Source organism: Halichoerus grypus, chromosome 6, assembly GCF_964656455.1.
Source record: "Halichoerus grypus chromosome 6, mHalGry1.hap1.1, whole genome shotgun sequence".
NCBI lineage: Eukaryota > Metazoa > Chordata > Mammalia > Carnivora > Phocidae > Halichoerus > Halichoerus grypus.
This window is the reverse complement of record NC_135717.1, coordinates 174280621-174302227: the sequence shown is the minus strand read 5'-3', so window position 1 is coordinate 174302227 and position 21607 is coordinate 174280621. Positions and strand designations below refer to the sequence as shown.

General features: G+C 61.3%; 1 protein-coding gene across 4 annotated transcripts in view; it reads right to left on the bottom strand.

Annotated features, from left to right (window-relative positions):
- PRR5 (proline rich 5) overlaps positions 1-21607 on the bottom strand; it is a 52768-nt gene that overhangs the window by 15707 nt on the left and 15454 nt on the right. For 2 of the 4 annotated variants that reach the window (XM_036084069.2, XM_036084067.2), the window contains exons 1-2: positions 13808-14194; positions 4229-4309 (exon numbers count right to left, since the gene is read on the bottom strand). In XM_036084069.2, coding sequence (XP_035939962.2) covers positions 4229-4309; positions 13808-13944 — 218 coding nt within the window. In that variant the 5' untranslated portion in view covers positions 13945-14194. Of the gene's footprint in view, positions 1-4228; positions 4310-13807; positions 14198-21607 lie in introns of those variants that run through there. The other 2 variants (XM_036084070.2, XM_036084071.2) reach the window with 2 other exon arrangements.

Below are 21607 nucleotides of genomic sequence, written 5' to 3'. Positions count from 1 at the left end.
TGGCTACGCTCTACCTTCCTGGTGCTGAAAGCGGGACCCCCAGGACTGGCTGTCCCCACTGGGGATGGGGGCTTGGGGGCTAAGTGAAGCAGAGAGAGGGCAGGCGGGTTGTGTGAGGTGACCAGCACCCCAGGAGCTGAGCAGCAGGCATCCCTGGGACCCGGGGCTTCGGGGAGGATCTGGAAGGTGCAGAGAAGATGGGGTGGGGACACGAAGAGGGCCACGTTTCCTGAGCAGCTCTCAGGGGCCACGGCCACATCAGGCCAGTCACAGACCGAAGCTCACGACAGCCTGACAGGTGGTCCTGGTGTCCTTGGATGGGATGAGTGAGGACCCTGAGGGTCAGAGCACCTTCGGCTGTCTGGTGGCAGCCCCGGGGCCCCGTCCCCAACCCCTGGCCGGCAGCTGCTCTTAGCACAGGACCAATCCCACGTCACAGCCCGACGCTGTCCCCAAGTAACCATGAGGTTAACGGTGGCGACCCTCACCAGGCTGAGCTCCACCTGGGACAGCGAGGGGATGTGAAGCCAGCGGCCCCCTGTGGTCAGCCCCCTGCCACAGTCTCTCTACCTTCTCCCAACATCTGCGCCTCCAAGGACCGAACGTGACCTCAGCTCCTGTGTGACCCCCACATCCAAGCTCAGTGTCTATCTCAAGGGTCACCACATGCATGACACAAGGGGCCACTCTGGGCAAGTCCAGAGAGCAAAAGGCAAGGAGAGAGGGTCTTCTCTTAGGCCAAGGCTGAGTCTGGGTGAGTCCCCTCAGCCCGTGAGGGGCCGGAGGGCCAGCCCCAACACCGCCAGCCCATCGTGTGATGCTGGGCAAGTCCCCTCCCCTGCCTGAGCTCCAGCACCCTCATCTGGCGCCCGAGACATGCCAGAAGGTGGAGGAGGAGGGTCTGGGGTGGCAAGTGAGACCATGGCTTACACTTGGTATATATAGCAGGTGCTCAGTAAAGCCCTCCTCACCCTCTCCCTGGCCCGTAGTCAGTGACAGTGAGTATGAACATGAATGAATGAATGAATGAATGTCTCCTTCAGGGCCTAGCAGACCCTCTGCCCCACTGCTGGCTGCCTGGGGGCTCCCCTCACCTCCTGACATTTCCTCTTAACTCACTACATGAGCCCCTGAGCAAGGGTGAGGGGCATGGCCAGCCAAGCATCCCCCAATTTGTGCTGTGCCCACAGGATCTCCCAGCTGCCGATGAGGGGAACCACGCTCATTCCACAGATGTGGAGACTGAGGCCCTGGGGGGCAAGAAGTGAGGTCCCTGTGGGGCCTGCTGGTTAGCTTGCTCCCATATCCTTAGGGGAGCTTCAGGCCAGCCTATGCACCCCGGGACACCACCTGGGGAAGGCACTGCAGGGGGAACAGCCCGGGTGTCATCTGAGAGGAGACGGACAGCCACAGAAAGGGGCTGGGGGGGCAGAGACCGAGGCCAGGGCCACCCTGTCCAGATGGGCCTGCTGGCTCCTGGGAGCCGCAGGGCCAGTGGGACATCGGGCTGGAGCTGGGGCACGGCCAGATGCTCTGCATCCCAGCCAGAGCCCAGGAGGCAGGAGAAGGGGCCTCTCAGGAGCAGAGCAGGTGGCCGCGCTCCTGCCCATAAGCTTCCAGATGATTCTCCTGGCCCCAGGGAGACACCCTGGCAGCAGCCGCACGGTCAGGACAGGCCCGAGAACGCAGAGCAGCCTGGACCACTGGGCATGGGGCAAGAGGCCTTTCACAGCTGAGCACAACCAGGGCATCCTGGGGCCTGATTCTGTTTAAGAAGGTGGGGTGCATGAGGAGTCCTTCAGGGGCAATGACATCTGAAACGGGGAAAAGACGTGTCCTCTGCAACCCAGAGGGACTTAGTCTCTACCTGGGAAAACTATTATGCCAAGTGTGTCTGTTTTGGGGCCTTAGGAGAAGGTGGTCAAAGGAACAGGTCAAGAGAGAGGCGAGACCAGCAGCCTGGACGTCATCAAAAACCTTCATGCTTCAGAGAACACTGCCGGAAACGCGAGAGACAACCCACGGATGGGAGAGCAGCTGTGCAAATCAGAACCTGGTAAGCGTCTAGATCCAGAATATATAAAGAACTCCCGCGACTCAACAAGGAAGAGATAAGTCATCCCGTTTAAAAACGGGCCAAGTAGACATTTCCCCGAAGAGGATATACAGACAGCCAATGAGCCCGGGAAAAGATGTTCCTGTGATTAGTCATCAGGGAACTGCAAACCCCAACCACGAGACGGCACTCACACCCACAGTGCTGGCAGATACAAACCCCCAAGAGGAGCAAGTGCCGGTCAGAAGCTGGGGGGCTGGCCGCTCAGACTCAGCTAGTGGGAAGGGAGGCTGAAGCAGCTGCCATGCACACCCCGGGTGTGGCCCCAGGAGAAACGAAGCCGCACGTCCGCACAAAGCCCTGCACTGCACGTTCAGGGCCGTATGCGTTACAGCCCGGGGTTGGGGGGGGCGCGGCCCAGACGTCTAGCAGCAGGTGAACGGATACACGGAATGTGGTTTCCCTAGCGTGGAATATTATTTGGCCACGGGAAGGAATGAAGTGCGGGCACAGGCTCCGAAGCAGATGACCCTTGAAGGTGTCCAGCTACACGGATGCAGCCGGACCCCAAAGGCCACGGGCATGTTGGGTGATTGCATGTATGAGAAACGTCCATAGGAGGCAAATCATACAGAGACAGACACGTGATTGCCATTTGTCAGGGGCTGGGGGAGGAGGGATGGGGAGTGACTGTTAATGGGGACGGGCTTTTATGGGGGGGGGGGAAGTAGGTGAGAATGTTCCGGAATCAAATAGTGGTGAGGACTGCACAGCTCAGTGAATATGCTAAAAACCACTGAAGTGTACGTTTTAAGACTGGATTATACGTCAATGTATACACATATGTATATAAAAACGGGAAAGAAAAGGTGATGGCCAGACATCAGGATCCTGTGACTACTCACCTCCCTGGACTTAGCCTTGCCTGGGCCCAGCCGAGGAGTGCCCCCACCCGCCTGTCTCACCACCGGCCCCGAGAACCGAGGGGAACATTCAGGTGACAGCACCATCAATGGCTCCTGTCACCGGGCTCTCTCGTGGGATCACGGCCAATCCAGTGATGGGCAGCACGCATAAAGTCACTTGATTTAACGTGGCCACGTGATAGAGAAGAGGGGGTGGGGGCTGGGCAGGGGGCGGTCCCGAGGGACCCACAAGGCCTGGGGTCAGGGACCCGAGTCCCAGCTCCACTGACCAGCCCTGTGAGCACACGCAGCATGTGACCTCTGCCTCAGTTCCTCAACCTGTAAAATGGGTAGCCGAGGAGCCCGAGAAAAGCAGGGCCCCCTGGGCGGGTCACACGTAGGGGGCCCAGGAGAGGCAACGAGCTCCTGCTCTGTGACTTCAGCTGCCCCTTTCCCTCCCTGGGCCTCAGTTTACCTGTCTGTAAGGCCCCTCTCAGCTTTGCCACGCTGGGCTGGGGAGCCCTGTAGGAAAATGATCCCTGTCCCTATTATCCTTCATTCTCATCTTGAGCTGATGAGGAGCTAGGCTGCCTACTTTTCCCAGATACAGGGACAGGGTAGCACGGGCCAGGGCGGGAAGGGAACAGCACAGAGGTAGGAAATGCCTTATTGAGGCAGCTGTGTGACCCCAGGCAAGTGTCTTGACCTCTCTGAGCTTCAGCTTCCTCCACCGCAAAGCAGGACTAACGGGGCTGGCCCTGCAGATTCCCTGCGAGTGACAGATGGCACCCGGCTCACACTGGCAGCTCGGAGGGGCTGGTCCGTCCTGGGCTCCCTCACCAGTGCTCACTGCTTGGCCATCCACAGGAAATGAGGGGCGTTCGGCCAGGCTGTAACTGCCTTTCCGGGAACGACACTCCCGTCATTAGGCAGGTGGGTCCTTCCTCTTTAACAGAATAATATCCTTCATGATGTTCAACACCAGCAGGGAATGTGGGCGTTATCTCGAGCCCCTGTCCAAGTCCCACCCTGCTTCCCCTGAAGAGAAAGTGCTCAGGACGGGTGGGGGTGAAGGTCCACCAGGCCCAAGAGCCACACGACCAGGGCCCACGGTCAAGGTCCACGCGTGGCCCCGCGGTCACTGCCCACCGCGGCTGTTAAGGGCGGCATCTCAGGTGTGGCTGGGGAGCAGGGCCTGGCTGACCTCTGCCCTAACACAGCCTTCCCTGCCACTCTCGGGCCCGGGACAGGACACATGGCCACTCACCGGACGCCCTCGTTGAGGCTGAAGAGTTCCTGGTCGGGTAGCCCCTTGCGCTGGAAGACGGCGATGACCCCGTTGTGGATGCTGCGGGTGGGAGAAAGAGGAGTGTCATCGAGGCCCCACCACCCCTCTCCGGAGCAGCCCACCCTGCTCGGCTGGAGGAACAGAAGTGGGCCTGGTCAGGGGCGCCTGGGTGGCTCAGTCATTAAGCGTCTGCCTTCAGCTCAGGTCATGATCCCGGGGTGCTGCAATCGAGCCCCACATGGGGCTCCCTGCTCAGGAAAGCCTACTTCTCCCTCTCCCCAACTTGTGTTCCCTCTCTCACTGTGTTTCTGTCAAATAAATAAATAAAATCTTTAAAAAAAGAAAAAAAAAAAGAAGTGGGCCTGGTCAGAAGCAGGTGCCCGTCTTTTCTCTTATAAGGCAGGCCCTGGAGAGCAGGGGTCGGTTGTCCTCATGAACTCTGCCCACACCAGAGCCTCAGTTCCCATCTTGACCCTAAGATCCTGCACCCCTAGCCCCAGCCTCCCCCAAGCCCCGGGCCTGAGTCACCTCCGAGTCACCTCTCCAGGATGTCTTCTGCGGCCTGCATACACTCTGCTCCCCTTCCCTTGTTCCTGAGCCCTCTTTTCCCAAGGATACCTTTGATCACCTGTCCCACCCTGTAACGTATCCCAACCCGACACCTACCAGGGGCTTCCAGGTGCCCCTGAGCCAGCCCCTCCTGACTCCTCGTGTCCCTGAGCACTGAACGCTTGTGTTATGGGCCCCACTGGGGAAGTGGCCTCCAGCCACAGGGCCTTTGTATGTGCCCTTTCTCCTGGTTGGTCCTCTCCCACTTCCACTATCTGCTCCCTTTAGATCACATGTTGTTGCCCACTTTTACAGATTGGTCACTGTGTAACCACATGTTTCTGTGTGATTTGATTAAATTGTTTCTATCACTGTCTGTAAACCCAAAGAGCATAGAGCCCCGGGCAAAATTCATCCTTGACTCTCCCTCACCCTCCAAAGCCCAAGTTCCTGAAGTCAGATCCATTTCTACCTCCTGGAGCTCCGCTGCACCCCTCCCCTCCCTTCTAGCCAGGGCCCCTCCTTGCGTGCCTGGACCTGATTACACCAGCCTGCCTCCACACTGCCCTCAGTCACTTCCCTGACCAGGGTCTTGTGAGGCATCCACTGCCCTGCAGATATAGCCCAAGGCCTGGACATGGCATTCGAGGCTTGTCAGGAATGGCCCCTCCCTGCATGCCGGAGCATCCTACACTCGACTCCCGGAGTTGCTGGACCTGCCAGAGGCTACCACACCTCTGGGTCTCTGCACCCGCTGCCCCTTCTGCCTGCACGGCCCTTCCCTTCCCCAAATACGAGGTAAGCAGCTATTCATACTGAAGACTGAGCTCAGAAGCCACTTCCTCCAAGAAGCCCTCCTGACCCCCTCCCTTCCCCAGGGAGACTCCTATCCTGGCACTTTGCTGATTTACTTTCCTATTAGCACACACCCTCGCCCAGCCACACACTCCTGAGGGTGAGAACCGGTCTGGGAGGCTCCACCGCCCTCTGCCTAGGCCCCGGCCACTGCTCTAAAGCTCACAGACCTGCTGCCGTGATCCTCAGCGTGGAGGGGACAGCTGGACACACGCTGCCGTTCACATCACAGACCAGGCAGCAGCCACCAAGCTCCTGGCGCCCTTGTCCATTGGCATTAGCTCCATGCTTCCCAGGAATGCAGACTGGCCCCCCACTTCGCAGATGGGGACACAGAGGCTCACAGAAGCCACGTCCCCTTGGGAGGGCACAGAGCTCCTCACCCAACAGCTGCCCCCTGTCCCCACACAGCTGGGTCTGGGCAGGGCTCGCGTGGGGCGTGAGCCGTGCGGGGCCACATCCAAGGTCCACGGCTGGTCCCCGCCAGGCCCGAGGCCGAGACCAGCTCCACTGGGAGTTACCAGCCTCTCAACAAGTGCTGGCTGAGACCACGCGGGACACCGGTCACTTGACCTGGGGCACCCGTCCGCTCCGGGCCTGGCATCAGAATGCCACTGACTTGCATGTCCAAGACACACGTCCCCCAACTTCTGCTTCCCCCAACCCTGGGCCGCTGTGAGGATGAAATGCCTGGCCGGGGCCGCACTCACCCCCGTCGGAAGTCCCTGGTGGACCCAGCCCCACCACTGTGTCCCCGGAAGGCTGCTCCCCATCTACAGCTAGAAGAGAGAAAAATCCGCCAGGAAGCCTAACGGCTGCCGGGGGGCCGGAGGCGCACGGCAGTCCTGGGCACCGCCCTGGGACCCGGGGGCCCAGCCGCTCCTGAGGCACAGAGGGGATCAAGGACCCCGAGGTGGGAGGAAGCCAGCGCAGGCCGAGCCCTGGGCAGCCTCTCTTGCTCTTCACACACACCTGCTCCTAGCAGCCTCTCCCTGGCCTTCCTCCTCTTCCCGTCAGCCTTCCGGAGGGACCCCAGCCCAGAGGTGACCCTGCACGCAGTGGCTCTGGACGGTGAGGCCGGCTCTCTGAACCAGGTCCTCCCCAAGGCCCCCAGGGAGTCAGATGTATCAGCCCCTCCTGCCTGAGGGCCTTTGCCCTTGCTGTCCCTTCCCCTGTAGGCTCGCCCTCCACCTGCCCCGTGGACCTCAAACCCTCCTCCAACCCCCCCAGGTCGGGTCCCTCCTCCCGCACACTGGTGTTGTGGAAAAAAACTTGACCTCAGTGGTCTTTTAGGGGAGGGGAGGTCTATCTGCTTGACTATTCTGCCCCCGTCCCTGACCCCCAGGCTCAGGCTGGTGCCACACCCAGCGCATCAGCCAGTGAGGGAGTTTATCACCCCCCTTTGAGTCTCTCAACACCTGTACCTGAGCAGCCCCCGGCCCAGCCCAGGGGTCACCCTGAGACCCGCCGTCCCCTCTCCGCCCACTGTGAACACTGGCCACCTGTGCTTCGGCTTCCCCATCCACACCATGGATTCGGAACTCCAGCGCCCAAAGGAGACCGTGCCCGGGCAGTGGCGTGCCCCACGGGGGACACTTGCTGGGGCGTCTTCGGCAGTGACTCTGAGGACAGGTGTGTCCCCAGAAGCTCCCACTACAGCTCAACCATCCGCTCTGTGGTTTTCTCAGTCTCTCCCTTCTAACCACCACACGGGGGGCCTGTCACACCCCAGGCTATGGAAGGAAACGAGGAGGGTCTGGGGAGCCAAGGGACTGCCCAGAGTCACACGAGCGTGACACCCAGGAGAGCCAGCGAGCCTGGCCCACGGTCCTCCTACCCCGGTGCGCCGGCTCGGAAACCGCCTCCCGCGCTGCCCCAAGCTGGACGGGCCCTCCTCCTTCCATTCCTCTCCAGCTAGGGGCTGAGGTTCCCTTTCTAGCCCAAGTCCAAGTTGGGCAAACAAAAAAAAACCTTGCTGTGAGCCACTTGGGGAGAGGAAGGGTGGGGAACAAGAGGCCCTCATGTGACTTAGCTTCCCTCCAAAATAGAAGCGAAACCCCAGCCACCCCGGTCTGTGGCCTCCTGGCCAGAGGTGGGCAGGCCCGGCGCGAGCACTGGCAGATGCTCCTGTGCAAACCACAGGCAGCCTCCAAGGGCACTTCCGGGTGAGACCCACGGCCTCTCCCCACTGGGCAGTCCTTCGTGGAGCCTCTCCCCCTCCCCGGTGCAGGACAGGAGGGCAGGGCCGAGTCCCAGCGTCTCTTGCCTGGGCCCTGGGTGGGCCTGGGGTGAAGGGGGAGAAGGTGCTAGAGCCCTGGTGAGGCTCCAGGGTGCCCCTGGAGAGTGCATGGCCCAGGAAGGGGGTGGGGCAGAGCCAAACTGGGAGAGGGAGGGCTGACTGTAGGGCTCCCGGGGGCACCTGCCTGTGGCCACCCTGGTTTGGGCTGGAGCCCACGCGGGGCTGCGGGCTGAAGGGGACTCCATGTGTGGGCCTCTCAGTGTCGCCCCCACCTGCCCAGAGAGGAAGCCCCAGCAGAGAGTGAATGGTGGGCCTCTGGTCGGTTTGGCTGATACACCTCCAAGGACCCCTGGAGAGAGTAAGGCCCCTGGCAGGGACCTGGAGGCAGAGCCCTGCCTTTCTCTGGTGCCTACCTCGATTTGGACCTGGCCTCCACAGGCCTCGGAGGACACCAGGTGACCCCAGAAGGCCGAGCCAGACCCTGAGCAGGGTGGCCACCCCCTTGGGCCCCTCCCACTGGTGTCCAGGCCTGGCGTGTCTCACCGGCTCCCGGCCTGCAGTCCGCGGGAAGGGATGGTCAAGTGAACAAGGAAGGGCAGAGGAGCTGGGCTCCACCGGGTCCGCCACGGGCCTCCCAGGCTCCTGCTGCTGGCGGCCACCCCCACTGACAGCCAAGGCTCTAGTCCTCCCTCTCCCCTGTCTATCCCTGAATGGGGCCCCCGTGTCCTCCTTGGTACCTGGGGGTCATGCCCAGCCCGGAGAGATTAAGGGGGGGCCGCCTGGCTCTGCTCTAGCTGCCCCAGGAGCAGGGCCCACTGGCTTCCTCTTCACGTCCAGGTGAAAGGCACAGGAGGCAGGCAACCTGGAAGCCGACCGTGCCCCCAGGCCAGGCCCCGACGTGACCCTCTGGTAAATGGGATGACAATGCCGTTTCCAGCCCCGTGTCAGCTCCATCCGCTCCTCAGCAAACAGGTCCCACTCACATCCTGGTTCCAGTCCACCTGGCTCCGGGTGCTAGCCCCCAGCCCTCACAGGGTCCCTGGCTGAGCAGGAGGGGCCCGTGCCCACCTGCACTCCTCCCCGGGCGCCCGGCAAGGGCCCTGACCCGCCGGACTGCGGAGGGCACAATGGAGTGCCCATGTCCTGGAATGGCTCCCCATTTCCCAGCTGTGAGGCAGGTTCTGGAGCCAGGATGGGGAGGGCTGCACACGGCCCTGAGCAGCCCTGAGCCCGGGCTGGGGTGTGATAAGTGGTGGCCCGGAGCGGGGGGGGGGGGGGGGGGGGGTGTACTGGCGTCACAAACGCCACAAACATAGTGGCTTAAAACAACCCCCACGTGTTTGCTTACGTTTCTGAAGACCAGAAGTTCTAAATCACTTTCACGAGGCTAAAATCAAGGTGCTGGTGTGACTGGCTCCTTCTGGAGGCTCTAGGGGAGAATCTGTTTCCTGGCCTTTTCCAGCTTCTAGACGAGCCCAGGTGCTTGGCTCAGGCTCCTCCCACCCTCACAGGAAGCACTGTGGCACCTTGGATATCTGCTTCCATCCCGCCACCTCCTCCCCTGCCCTGCCCCCCAGGGCCTCGCTCTTATGAAGACCCTTGTGATGACACTGGACCCCCATCTCGAGATCCTTCACTTAATCACACTCGCAAAGTCCCGTTTTGCCTTTAACGTATTCTCAGGTTCTGGAGGGCCAGGGTGTGGACATTTTGGGGGGCCATTCCTCTGTGGACCACACCCAGACTGCCTCAGGGGGGCAGGAGGCTCAGGCCCCGGAGCGGCAAATAGGCAGGGGTGGTGTAGGGGGAGCCAAGCACAGGCCCCCAGCAGCCTCCAACCCCCACCCGCAACCAATGGATCACCCTGGAGCCTTCAGCCAACCTCCTCCGGCCCCTCAGAGACCCCCCTGAGGGGGTGGTAGACGCGTAGGCTTTGGAGTTGGACCTGGGTTAGATCCAGCATCTGCCCTGACTCCCTGGGGAGACTTGGGCAGTTCCCAAACTTCTCTGAGCCTCAGTGTCCTCCCCTGCAAAATGGGGCCGATGAGCCCCACCTTGAGGGCTGCTGGGGAATGACAGGAGCGCCGTCAGGCCTTGGGTTTGGTCAGGGCCCAGCAAAGGTCAGCACTCTGAGTGCAGGGCTCCCGGATGCCCAGGATAGGGGAGTGCATACAAGGTGGCTGCCTCCAGCCTCCAGGTTCTTACCAACACCCACCTCTCTTGGTCCTGCGCTGTGACCTCAAGTCAGACCTGGGGTCAGACCCCCGGGCCCTAACATTAGTGTGGGATCTTGAGCAAGTCCATCCCCCCCACCTCAGTTTCCCTCTCTGTAAGCTGAAGATAATCATCCCAACTACTTGGAGGGAGATGATGGGGAGGGAGGGAGTGTCCCACGCAGGGCAGTGTGCCAGGCCCCGCACGCGCCCACACTCCACCCTGCTTGGGGCCTCCCCTCCCATACCTAGAAGGTGGGGTGGGCGCTGGGCTCTCTAAACCCCAAGCATTCGGGCCGGTTCTGGCCCGCAAAGAATGAGCACTAACTCCATAACGATTAACACCCTCTGGCCCAAAAACATGCCCAGGGGACCCGTGTTAGGCAGGCCTTTAGGGCTGAGGTTTGGAGAGCTCCCTCTCGCCCCTCAGCTCAAGAGCATGACCTTCATGGAGCTAGAGGCCCCACCCCTGCATGGGGTCCAGACCCCGTGAGGAGCTAACTGGGGCGGCCCAGGAGGAATGCATGGACAGAGCGGGACACCACCTGCCATGTCCGGGCCCTTGAGGGAGGAGGGGAGGGGAGACTCCAGGTGGGAGCAGCAGGTCGGCCTCCCGAGGCCCCGGCCTGTCTGGGGCCCTGCACTCGGCTTGGCTCAGGGGACAAACCCGCCAGCAGAGAAGTAAGGGCCGGTGGGGCCTGGCACCCACCACTCACTCACACGTCTCCTGCACACCCAGGAACCGACATCCTGCAGGAAGGAACGAGGCGTAGCCGGGCCAGCTGCGCAGTCAGCACTCACCCGTCTCCCCGTGTATCTTCTTCCGGGCACTAAACGCGACCTACAGTGACCTCATTCCTTTCCTTATGTCCCTGTTTATCTCCTGACTCCTTCCCCGAAAGCCGGCTCCGGAAGCTGTTCTGCTGCCTCTCGGCCCCGGGAGCCGCCCAGTGCCAGGGAGGGAAGGAATCAATGAGGGAACGAACTGAACGATGAACGTCTAAGTGACTGCACGGATCCCGTTCTCATGAGAGCAAGCTCTGAGGAGGAAAGGGGCACAGGAAATTTAGGGGATGTGTCCAGGGTCACTGTGGTGGGCTGAAGAGAGTCCCCTAGAAATTCGTGTCTACTTTGGAAACAAGGTCTTTGCAGATGTAGTCCGTGAAGGATCTTGAGACAAAATCATTCTGGATGAGGGTGACCCTAGAGCCAATGACCGGTGTCCTTGTAAGAGAAAGGAGAGGGAGTTCCGACAACAGAGGCCCAGGAGAGACCACGTGAAGACAGAGGCAGACGGCCACAAGCCAAGAAACCACTTGAAGCTGGAGGAGGCAGAAGGATACCCCCCAGAGTCTTCGGAAGGAGCACAGTCCTGCCGACACCTTCGTTTTGGACTTCTGGCCTCTGGAACCACAAGAGAATACATCTCTGTTGTTCAAAGCTACCCAGCTCATGGCAATTTGTCACAGAAGCCCTATGAGACTAGTATGGTCGCACAGATAAAAGGCCTGGGACTCCAAACGAGGAGTGAACAGCTCAGCAAGGCAGGCCCTGGAGACGGACACAGCTGTCCTGCATGAGGGCTGTTGTCCTGGGGGCCCTGCAGGGAGCCCTGCAAGAAGGGGCAGGCGGGCAGAGACCAGAGCGGACCCCCAGCCCTGCACTGCTCTCACTCAGGGACGGGCAGAGGAAGGCACTTTGCCTCTCCTTGGCTCGGCACCCCCTCTGCCTGGGGAGGAAAGAGCAGGGGCTCAGGCCCTGCCCTGTCCTCCATGGGTGACAGTGACATGGGCAGGTCTGCGGGGTGCTCTGTGTCCCTCTCTGCACCTCCAAAGGGGGGATGAGAGAAATAACTCCCACGCTGGGCAAAGTGAACCAAGGGACATGAAGGGGTCGGGCGAACAGAAGGAGTACAAGATGGCAGGTGGGAGCGGCCAGGTGCCCAAGGGACGGAAGACTCAAGCTGGGGGAGAGGAAACGTGTTCTTCTGAGGCCTGACAGGTGCTGGAGTTCTAAATTCCATTAAGTGAAAAGCAGTGGAGGGACTCAGGCGGCCTCTCCTAGCAGGCACCTCCCTGAGCTCTGCAAGACTCAGAGCTGGCCCCAGGGCCATGCCTTCCCCTCTGTCTGGACACCCCCAGCAGGAGACCCCGGCTGGGGGAGAGGGGCTCACAAAGCTGCTGGTGGTGAAAGCTCAGGAACCAGCAGACTCCTGAGGGCCCCTCCAACCTCATCCCTACAGGCCCACCCCAGCATGAGTTTGGGCTTGAGTTCCACACTACATACTATGTGCTGGGCACCGCGCAGACGGCTTGAATACGTATGTTTTGCACTTAATCCCTACAACCACCCTGTGAGGTGGACACCCTTATGAGCCCATTTTATGGCTATGGAAATTAAGGCCCAGAGAGGTTGACGGATTTGCTCAAGGCCACACAGCAGGGAAGAGGCAGAGCTGGGAATGGAACTAAATCTGTTTGGCTCCTACCACTAAACCAGAGAAGGGGGGGGGGGCGCTCGGCATCTATCTCCTGAACTCTGAGACAAGAGAAATCAACTCTTAGGACATTGTGCAGTCAGTGGGTCACTGAGATTCCCCAGTGAGAGTCCCTCCTTTACTGTCTCCACATCAGCCCGGTAAGGAGGAATGCACACGCCCATTGACAGATAGGGAAACTGAGGCAAACCCAGCCCCAGGCAGTCTGCAACTTGGTAGGGGACAGAAGCCAAGCGCGCGGATGATGGGGTCCTGCCTAGTGCACAGACAAGGGTCTCAGGCTGGTGGCCCCATGCCCACTAGGATGCTCAGCAAAGTCTCCCTGAACAGAATCAGTGTGTGGCCACACTGACAGCCGGGTTCCCAGGGGCTAGGCCCACAGCCAGCGGCGCATCTGGCAACACTTCTCTGCCAGGTGTGTGTGTGTGGGGGGGGGGACGGCATCCACAGCCCCCCTGAACAGCCTCTCACTCTCTTCCCCTCCCTTCCCTTTTCCTTTTGGTGGAAATGTCTACTTTGAAAAGGGATCAGGAACAGACACGCTGGGGAATCCCACTACATAAACCATCTCTTTTCCGGATCCCAGCCTTGCTCTTCAAACAAAGCTTGGGGGTGGGGGGACTTCCCACGCCCCTGCTAGTCTGGGAAAGGCCCCCAGGGGGGAGGGTCGTCTCAGGAATGCCAGGCAGCTGCTGCACCCCTGCTGACAGCTGGGAGGACAGGGGCCGCTCGGGGGAAACTACTCGCCCACTCCCCTCAGACCAAAGGGACCTTTACTCTGAGACAGGAAGCGCAGCGGCCACCCACCGACAGCGCCCTTGAGGCTCATCTGCTCCTCTGCGAAATGGGAAAAATACTTCCTGCTCTCTTTACCTCCCAGACTGCCATGAGCACCGGGGCGCAGACGTGGGAAGACCCCCGGGTGGGAGGCGAGCACGCAGGCTCCAGGCCCACCCCGTCGCCCACCAGCTGGGCGCTCCGGGACGATCCCCGAGTCCGCGGTCTCGTCCCTCCCTTCTAGAAACACGTTGCACTAAACTTCCCTGTCCGCCCGCACAACTCCGGCGGAGCAAGTTCTTTGCGAACTGTGAAGGGCCGCGGCGCTCAGGGCTCCGTTCCTCGCCGGCGGGCCCGACGGAAGGCTCCCTCTCCCCCGGCTCTGGGGCCCCGGGCCCGGCGGGCGGGCCGGGAGGGCGCGGCCTTACCTGTTCCAGGTGGCGTTGGCGCAGGCCCGGCGCTGCTGCGTGCCCCGCTCGTCCGCGCCGGCGGCAGCCGGCTCTCTCTTGCCCAGGTCACTGAGGCTGGGCGAACTCATGAACTTCAACCTGCGGAGAGTCCTCATGGTGACCCCGGCGGCCCGCTCCGCGCCCACGCGCGCCCGGCGCCGCGCCCTGCGCCACGCCGCGCCGTGGGCCCCGGCCGGCACTGCGCCCTCTACGAGGAAACTTGGGCGAGAGCAGGAAGCTGAGCGGCCCTCCGGGGTCCCGCCCCGGTCCCGCGCCTCCGCCCCGGGCCCCGCGCCGGCTGGCCCGCCGGGTTAATCATTGCTCCGAACGGCCGCAGCGTGGGGCGCCAAGAGCGCGGCCGGCAGCGCGGACCCGGCGCAAACGGAGGCGGGGGCGGGGCCGGGGGCGGGGCCGCGCCGGAGGGGGCGGAAACAGGGGCGGCCCCATGCAGGGTTGAGGCGGGGCCTCATGCAAAGGGGCGGGCTCGGGGGGGCGGGACCACGAGCGGGGGCGGGGTCTGCTCTTCCTTGGCTGCGACAGCCCCAAAGCCCCCTCGGTGTGCCCTTCCGGGTCGCGCTTGGACCCCTGGGGTCTTCGGAGGGCCACCTATGCCCACAGGAAACCAACACTCATGGGACGCACAACCCAACCCCAAGGGTCCCCCCTGAGGCGGCCACTGGGGCCACATCCACGAAGCTCAGTGACTCCTTTCCACCCCCCACCCCTTTGCCAATGCTTCACCCAAAGTCACCCCCCTCCTTGCCCTCCCCACAAAGGCTGTGCCCACACAGATCCCTCAAGACCCTGCCAGGTGGACACAGACTCCTCCCAGGTTCTCATGAAGACCTGGTGGAGACCTCCAGCCCCCTTGGGGCACTGGGCGGGGACCCCACCCCACCTAAGCCCAGCCTGGGCATGCCTAATCACCCTCCTCTGGCCTGGAGGGGTTGACAGACTGGGGGCTGGGGGGATCATCAGTGGTCTCTCCACCACAGAAACCAGCAAAGCTGGTGCTCCACCCACCCTCCGGGTATCAGTGATGGTAAAAACAAGTGGGTCCCCTAAGACTCCGTGGCTGGGGAGAGTAACCCCAGTGAAGGGAGGGCGCAGCCTTGGTGCTCTCCACGCTTTACACAGCACTTTTAGATGCTTGGTCTCAGGCCAATCTCCCTCTAAGAGGTAGGAATTCTTTAATTAATTAATTAATTAATTAATTAATTTTTGAGTATAGTTGATACAAAGGTAGGAATGCTTCTTCCCATTTCTCAGTTGAGGAGATGAGGCCTAGAAAGTGAAATAACCTGCCCAACGCCGTATAATCTGCAGATGGCAAAGCTGGGCCAACCCAGGCCTCCTAAGCACACAGCACAGGCATGCACAACAGCTCCCCCCCCCCCGGCCTTGCCTCCCCCACAAATCAGACAGCGCTTCCTCTTCTCCCTTCCTCCCACCTCCCCCTCTGGGCTGCCCTCACCCACAGCATCGCTGCCCTCATTCTACCTCCTGGGCATTTCCTGGGGCCATGCCTATGCTGAGCAAGTTCTGGTGGCACCACAACCCCTGCCCTGTCTTCCCATAGACACTTCCCTTGTAAATCAGTGGGGAGAAACGAGGGGCTGATCCTAGAATCTCAGCAGGTGATGGATGCTCAGAGCCCCCCCCCCCTTGTTGTACAGAACAGGGAACTGAGGCCCAGAGGCCACTGGGTCCTTCATGCCAGGGTGTGTGCATCTCCTGCTTCCTCTCAATGGCAGAACCAAAGCACCCGCCCCCTGAGAAAGGGATTCCTTCCATGCCATGGATGGGGGCTAGCTAATTCAGTCTGATGCAGTGTAGAGGCAGGAATCAGTCTGAAGGAGGCAGTGGCTCAGCCCCCAAAGCGGGGCTCTTTCTGCCCAATGTCCCAGGTGGGATGGTTTGCCAAGATCAGGCCAAGCAGCAGATGAGCTTCTTGTGCGGCTTCGAGGGCCAAGAAAGCCCCATATAAAATATACGAGAACCTCGCAGGGATCCATGGCCCAGTTAAAGTCAATCGGCATTTCCTGAGCACCTGCTACGTGCCGGCATTACCCTCACCCTAGGGAGGCAGAGTCATGACCTTCAGACTCCCTGGCCCTGAGCGCAAAATCGACGGAGCGGAGACCAAAGACCATGGAGACCCGCAGAGCCCATCATCCCCAAGGCCGAGACCTGCACGACCTGGTGTGAGCCTACAGGCCAGGAAGGACTGAGCTGGCCCCTTCCTCGCCCCTGGCGGTTTCTCACCCCTTTAGAAACACCTGGGGGCCTGTATGCTCCCTCCACCTCCACCACCAGCTGTCCAGGCCGGGAACCAGACACCTCCCTCCGTGCCAGTCATCTCCCCCTTCTCCAGCTGCCTTCACCCTGGGTTAGGCTCCGGGGTCGCCCTCTGGTCATCTGGTGACTTTTCCATCCTAGTGCCATGAGCCAGGAGGGCAGGGACTGTTAAACTGGCTCAGTACTCTATTCCCAAGCCCGGTGCACAGTAGGCATGCGGTGCAGATTGAGGCGAATGGATGGATAAACATCTGTCCGCAGGAGTGGAGGGACTACGTTAGACCATAGGAGTGCAAATGCTTTGTGGAAGGTGCCCCACTGGACCGCCGCAGATAGAGCCGTGGTAGTTACCAGTGGTGTAAATGGGGCGGAGCAGAGCCATGGGGATGGACCCTGGGTAGGACGGGATGCATGGTGGCTTCCCGAGCCGGCGGAGAGGCCTGGCTTTGCTTGCTCGGCACACTCAGGTGGGTGGCGCTTAGCACGGGCTCTGGTGCTGGCGGGCAGGCTGGCAGGAGCGGCCAGCTCAATGTGGGAGGGAGGCGGACCCCTCTGGATGAGAAATTAAAGGGAAAATGGGTGGCATGTGGGTGAGGGCAGCCCAGAGGGGGAGGTGGGAGGAAGGGAGAAGAGGAAGCGCTCTGGCAGCGGTGTAGACCAGGGTTCTGGGAGATGTGGCCACAAGAAATTCCGGAGGTAGGGATGGCTGAGGGACTTCAAGGCTGTCTGCCGTCTGTGTTAAGGAATTTGCTGTAACTGCCCCCTAGCCCTGGCTAAGGACGTCCGTAAGATCTGTCTACACGCAGTAGCCCAGAGCCAGGGTACAGTGGGGACTCAGGTGAAGGTGCTGCTGCCCTGTGTTTGGGGTGGTGACAGGCAGTGAGGGGTACAGGGATATGGGGGTGGGGCTCGACAGCCCAGGGGAGCAGCCAACCCCCAGGGCTGGCATCTGAGGCAGAGGCCAGGAGGAGACAAGGCCGTCCCGATCCCCCAGGGCAGGGGACGACGGGGCGGCCACAAACCAAGTCAAGCCCCTAAATGTGTCCTGCACAGCCTGCAGTGTGGGAGAAAAAACAAAAAACAAGAACTGTACGCAGCCAAGGTTTTACAGTGGAGAGATTGACATAGAAACCCTGATTTCTGGCTTCCTGGGAAGCATCAGATGACCAGGCCTCCTGGGCCTGCGGCCCCACGTGACGGCCGTCGCTGAGCTGCTGCCCCCACAGGCAGGCAGAGGGGCTCTGGGCGCCCACCAGGCCCTCCACTCACTTATGGGCCTTCCAGGCCTGATGAGGGGTTGGGGACTGAGCGACTGTATTGCAAGGGCGGCCCTGGGCAGGGCCCATCCGTGCTGAGACTCAGGGGAGGGAAATGCCCTCTGTCGAAGGGATTGGGAGACTAGGGTCCCAATCCCCCAAACTGCCAGAGTAACCTTGCTCTGGATTCATGCCAGGCCAGATGGCCCCAACCACGCCCTTTCCTCCCCCAGGACCGAAGCTTTAGTTCCCCCCTCCCACCCACCAGTGGGGTGTCGGGAGTTGGTACAGGGCCCTGGTCACCAAGAGGGACCCCAGGACTCGTCCTTCTGCTGGGAGAGAGAGCCCTAGATTGAGCAGCCGGAACTGGGGTCCATCAGCCCTGCCACCAAGTCCGGTGATTCCTAGGGCCTCAGTCTGCCCGTCTGTAACATGGATGGGATTGAGGGTTAGGAGCCCTGCCTGTCACCGCTCCCCTGCCCCAAGCGTCCACAGGTGAGTTTGAAGGACAGGGGAAAATGAGAACCATAAAGCCCTTTAGGGGCCACGTGCTCCCCACAGACGTGGCCAGAGATGGCGAGCCAGGTGTACGGCTGTGCCGAGGGGCTGGCTCAGAGGTTCTGTCTTCGACCAACGGTGACCTGCAGGACGGGCCTGGCCCCTGTCCACGGGCTCACGGCACTGAGACTTCGTACCAGAAAGCGCCCTGGGGTTTGTTCAAAATGCCCCGTCCAGCTGCTGCTGGGAACCTCAGTCAGGATCTGTGGGGGCAGGGCCTGGGGGTCACTGACGAGCACCTGAGGGGACTCTCATGGTCCCCCGGGGTCTGCAAAGCCCTGAGCCTGGCTCAGCCCCTCACTTCCCGGACGGGCAGCCTGACCGACGCCTGGGACGGACAGCTCTGCACCCCCGGCCTCCAGACTTCGAGTCACCAGGGAGAGTTCTGGAGCTCCGGGACGCCAGCCTGTGTCCGTGTGCCCCCCGAAGCGGGGAGTCGGCCACCCCGACGCGGCCGGGTCCGTGAGGGGGCCCAGGGAGCGGCAGGGCGGCAGGGCACGGGCGTGGACACCAGGGCTGTACTGTGCCCTCCAGGTCACCTAGGCTGGGGGGGCGGCGAGGCACATGCCCGAAGTCCCAGTCAGCAAGTGGCAGGGCGGAAGCTGGAGCCAGGCCAGCTTGGGGGGCAAGGGGGTGGACGGCCACCAGCTCTGTCACTGTCGCTAGCGCTGTCCTCAGCCGGCCCGCGTCTTGCCCACTTCCAGGCACTGCCCGCAGTGAGGGGGCACCTCTGCCCCCTGGTGGCGAAGCCTGGTGCTGCCCCGAAGCCGGCGAGGAGAGTGCCTCCTGCCCCCTGGGGTCTTGGACACCCAGGCTGCGGCTTAGCAATGTGCCGGGCACAGGGAGCCACGGCCATGGGAGGAGTGTCCGGCTCACTCCTTCCTTCTCCGGGGTGGACAGGGGTGGCGACCCGCCTGCCCCGCGAGGGGGTGAGGTGGGACGAGGCAGTTCACGTCAATGGGCTGCGTGCCAGGGGCCTGTAACTGGTGCCTGTTAGGGCCGCGTGGCAGAATAGATTCCCGAGTCAGAGCTGTGACGCTGGGTGGCTCCAGCATCGCCCGTGATTCGGTTGGGCATCTCTGAAGGCCTTGCAATGCGCTGTTCTCAGTGACCGTCCCGAGGCTGGACAGCCGCTCATCATCCCAGGCTGGATGGGCATCAAAAGTGACACCTGTCATCTTCCATGAGTGGGGGACCTCACAGCGACTCCCGCTTGCCAAGCCTGGGGCGGGTGGGTCCTGCTCTCAAGCTGCTCTGGAGAAAATGTCCCTCTGGTGGCCTTAGAGCCGGGCTCAACCATCATTACTCCCATTTCACAGAGGGGGAAACTGAGGCTGACTGGGGTTAAGTTGCTTGCTCAAGGGTTGTCAGCTACGAAGTACTGGAGCTGGGACAGTGTGCGGCTGGTGAGGCAAAGTCCGCCTCCCTCGTGCTTTAATAAACACTGCAGACAGGTTTATTGAAAACCTACTATAGGCCAGGCACTGTTCTAGGTGTTGTGGATACAGTGGGGGACAAGAAAGACAGGGTCTCTGCCATCATGGGGTGAGCTCCCGTGCTGTCCAACACCTCCTCACATCTTCATGTGCCCCTCCAGTCTCCTCTCGACCAGCTGAGCCCCCAGCCCCATCCCACTGCCACCAGGACCCCATCCCGAGCTCTTCCCCAAGTGGGTGGTCTCCAGCCTCTGTTCTCCGAACACTCCCCCTCCGCTTGCTCTGGATCCAGTTCTAGGGGCAGGTGAGGAGGTTCTGGTCAGCAGAGGTCCCTTGTCTCTGACACGATCACCCCGTAACCGCATTCACATGACTCTCTCTCCAAACCTGACTTTCCTATCCGTGAATGAGGTCTTGAACAACCAGCTCCCCAGGCCCTTCCGGGGCAGGCGCTGGATAACCCCGATTCTGGTCTATAAATAGGTGCCCAAGGCACAGTGAGGGTAAAAGCAGAGCAGGAGCGGGGCAGAGCAGAGGCTGCAGGCTTCATAGCCCCCCCAAAACCGGGGCCCTTCCCTGGGGGGCCACCTCCCCTGCCAGCCTCTGAACCTCCTGGCGCCTTGTCTCCTCTGTTGAATGGAATGGGGAGACAGAACCATGGGCCTGCCAGCATGCGTGTGAGGTGCCATGGGAGCAGTGACCGCAGACCATGCTTGGGGAGCACTCACCAGGGGCCGGTACATTACCGCCTCCACCCTGACTTTCCATAGCAATTCTATACGGAGGCAGCTGCCCCCGTCATCCCCGTTTATAGGGAAGCCAGCTGGGGCCCCCAAAGATTAAATGACTGGTCCAAGTTCACACGGCCAGGCCAGGATTCAAACCCAGGCCGCCCGGACTCCACATCGGTGCACTCGATGACCTCCCTCGCTGATGAGGTCGCATGTGTCTGCCGGGGGCCCGGGACAGAGCAGGCCTGGAGTAAACGGCAGCCACCGCTGTTTCTCGTGGGTAATCAACATCACCTCTAGAGGCCAGGTCGGCAGCGTGCGGGGTGGGGGGAGCTGGGGGCCACCGCCACCCGGGTGCCCGTCCCTCCCAGCCTCCTCCCGGAGAACGACCCTGCCTGCCCCATCCTGCGCTGCAACCTTGATTTGGCAGACACAGCCGTCGGCCTGACGGACTGAGTCCTGGGGATATTGGCTCTCTTGTTGTGGGTAGGCTTGTGTCCCCCAGCAAGACATGTTGAAGTCCTAACTCCTGGTCCCTGTGCACATGACCTCATTTGGACATAGGGTCTTTGCAGATGTGACCATGTTGAGATGAGGTCATCCTGGAGGAGGGTGGACCCTAAATGCAATGACTGATGTCCTTATAAGAAGACCCTGTGAAGACACAGAGAGAGAGAGACACTGGGGGAGGACAGCTGTGTGAGGACAGAGGCGGACAGGTGAGAGAGGTGGCCACAAGCCAAGGAGCGCCACGAAATGCCGGCAGCCACCAGAAGCTGGAAGAGACAAGGAAGGAGTCTTAGCCCTGCCAACACCTTGATTTCAGACTTCGGGCCTCCAGCACCGCGAGAGAAGAAATTTCTGTTGCGAACCCTCCAGTTTGTGGGCCTTCATTAAGGCAGACCTAAGACACGACCACATCACCTTTCCCCCGACGGGGTCTGCACGCCCCCAGGCCCTGGCTTTGACCTCCACATCCGGGAACCAGACGTCCAAACGTGGACAGGTCGGGCCCCAAGGCCAGCCAACCAGAGAGACCTTCGTTCCCTCACCCCTGCTTTCTCCAATAGGAACGCACAAATCCCAGGAGATGAGGGGGTCGGGGGTGGACAGCTTTATTTCTCCCTCAGGCGCCTCCTTGGCCAGCAGACTTTTCTTAGAAGAATCCTTGGAAAGAACAACTGCTTGGGATATCGGAACTCATGCTAACAACACAAAGACCTAGGAGGGGGAGGCTGAGAGAATGGGAAGGCTTGGTGCAGGACTGGGGGCCTCAGGAAGTGCTCTGTCACTCAGTGCTCCCTTCCAGGCAGGTCCCAGGGCCCTAGGAATTACTAGCCCCAGGCGGGCATTCCGACCAGCAGGGCATGTAGGAAGAGGCGGCATCCAAACTTGGCCTGCACTCTTGACTTCATAAATAAAGCCCAAAGAGCCCAGGAAGGAAGTGGCACTGGGTTATCTGGATGCTGCCAAGTGCGGGGCTTTGCTCCCGGAGGCTCG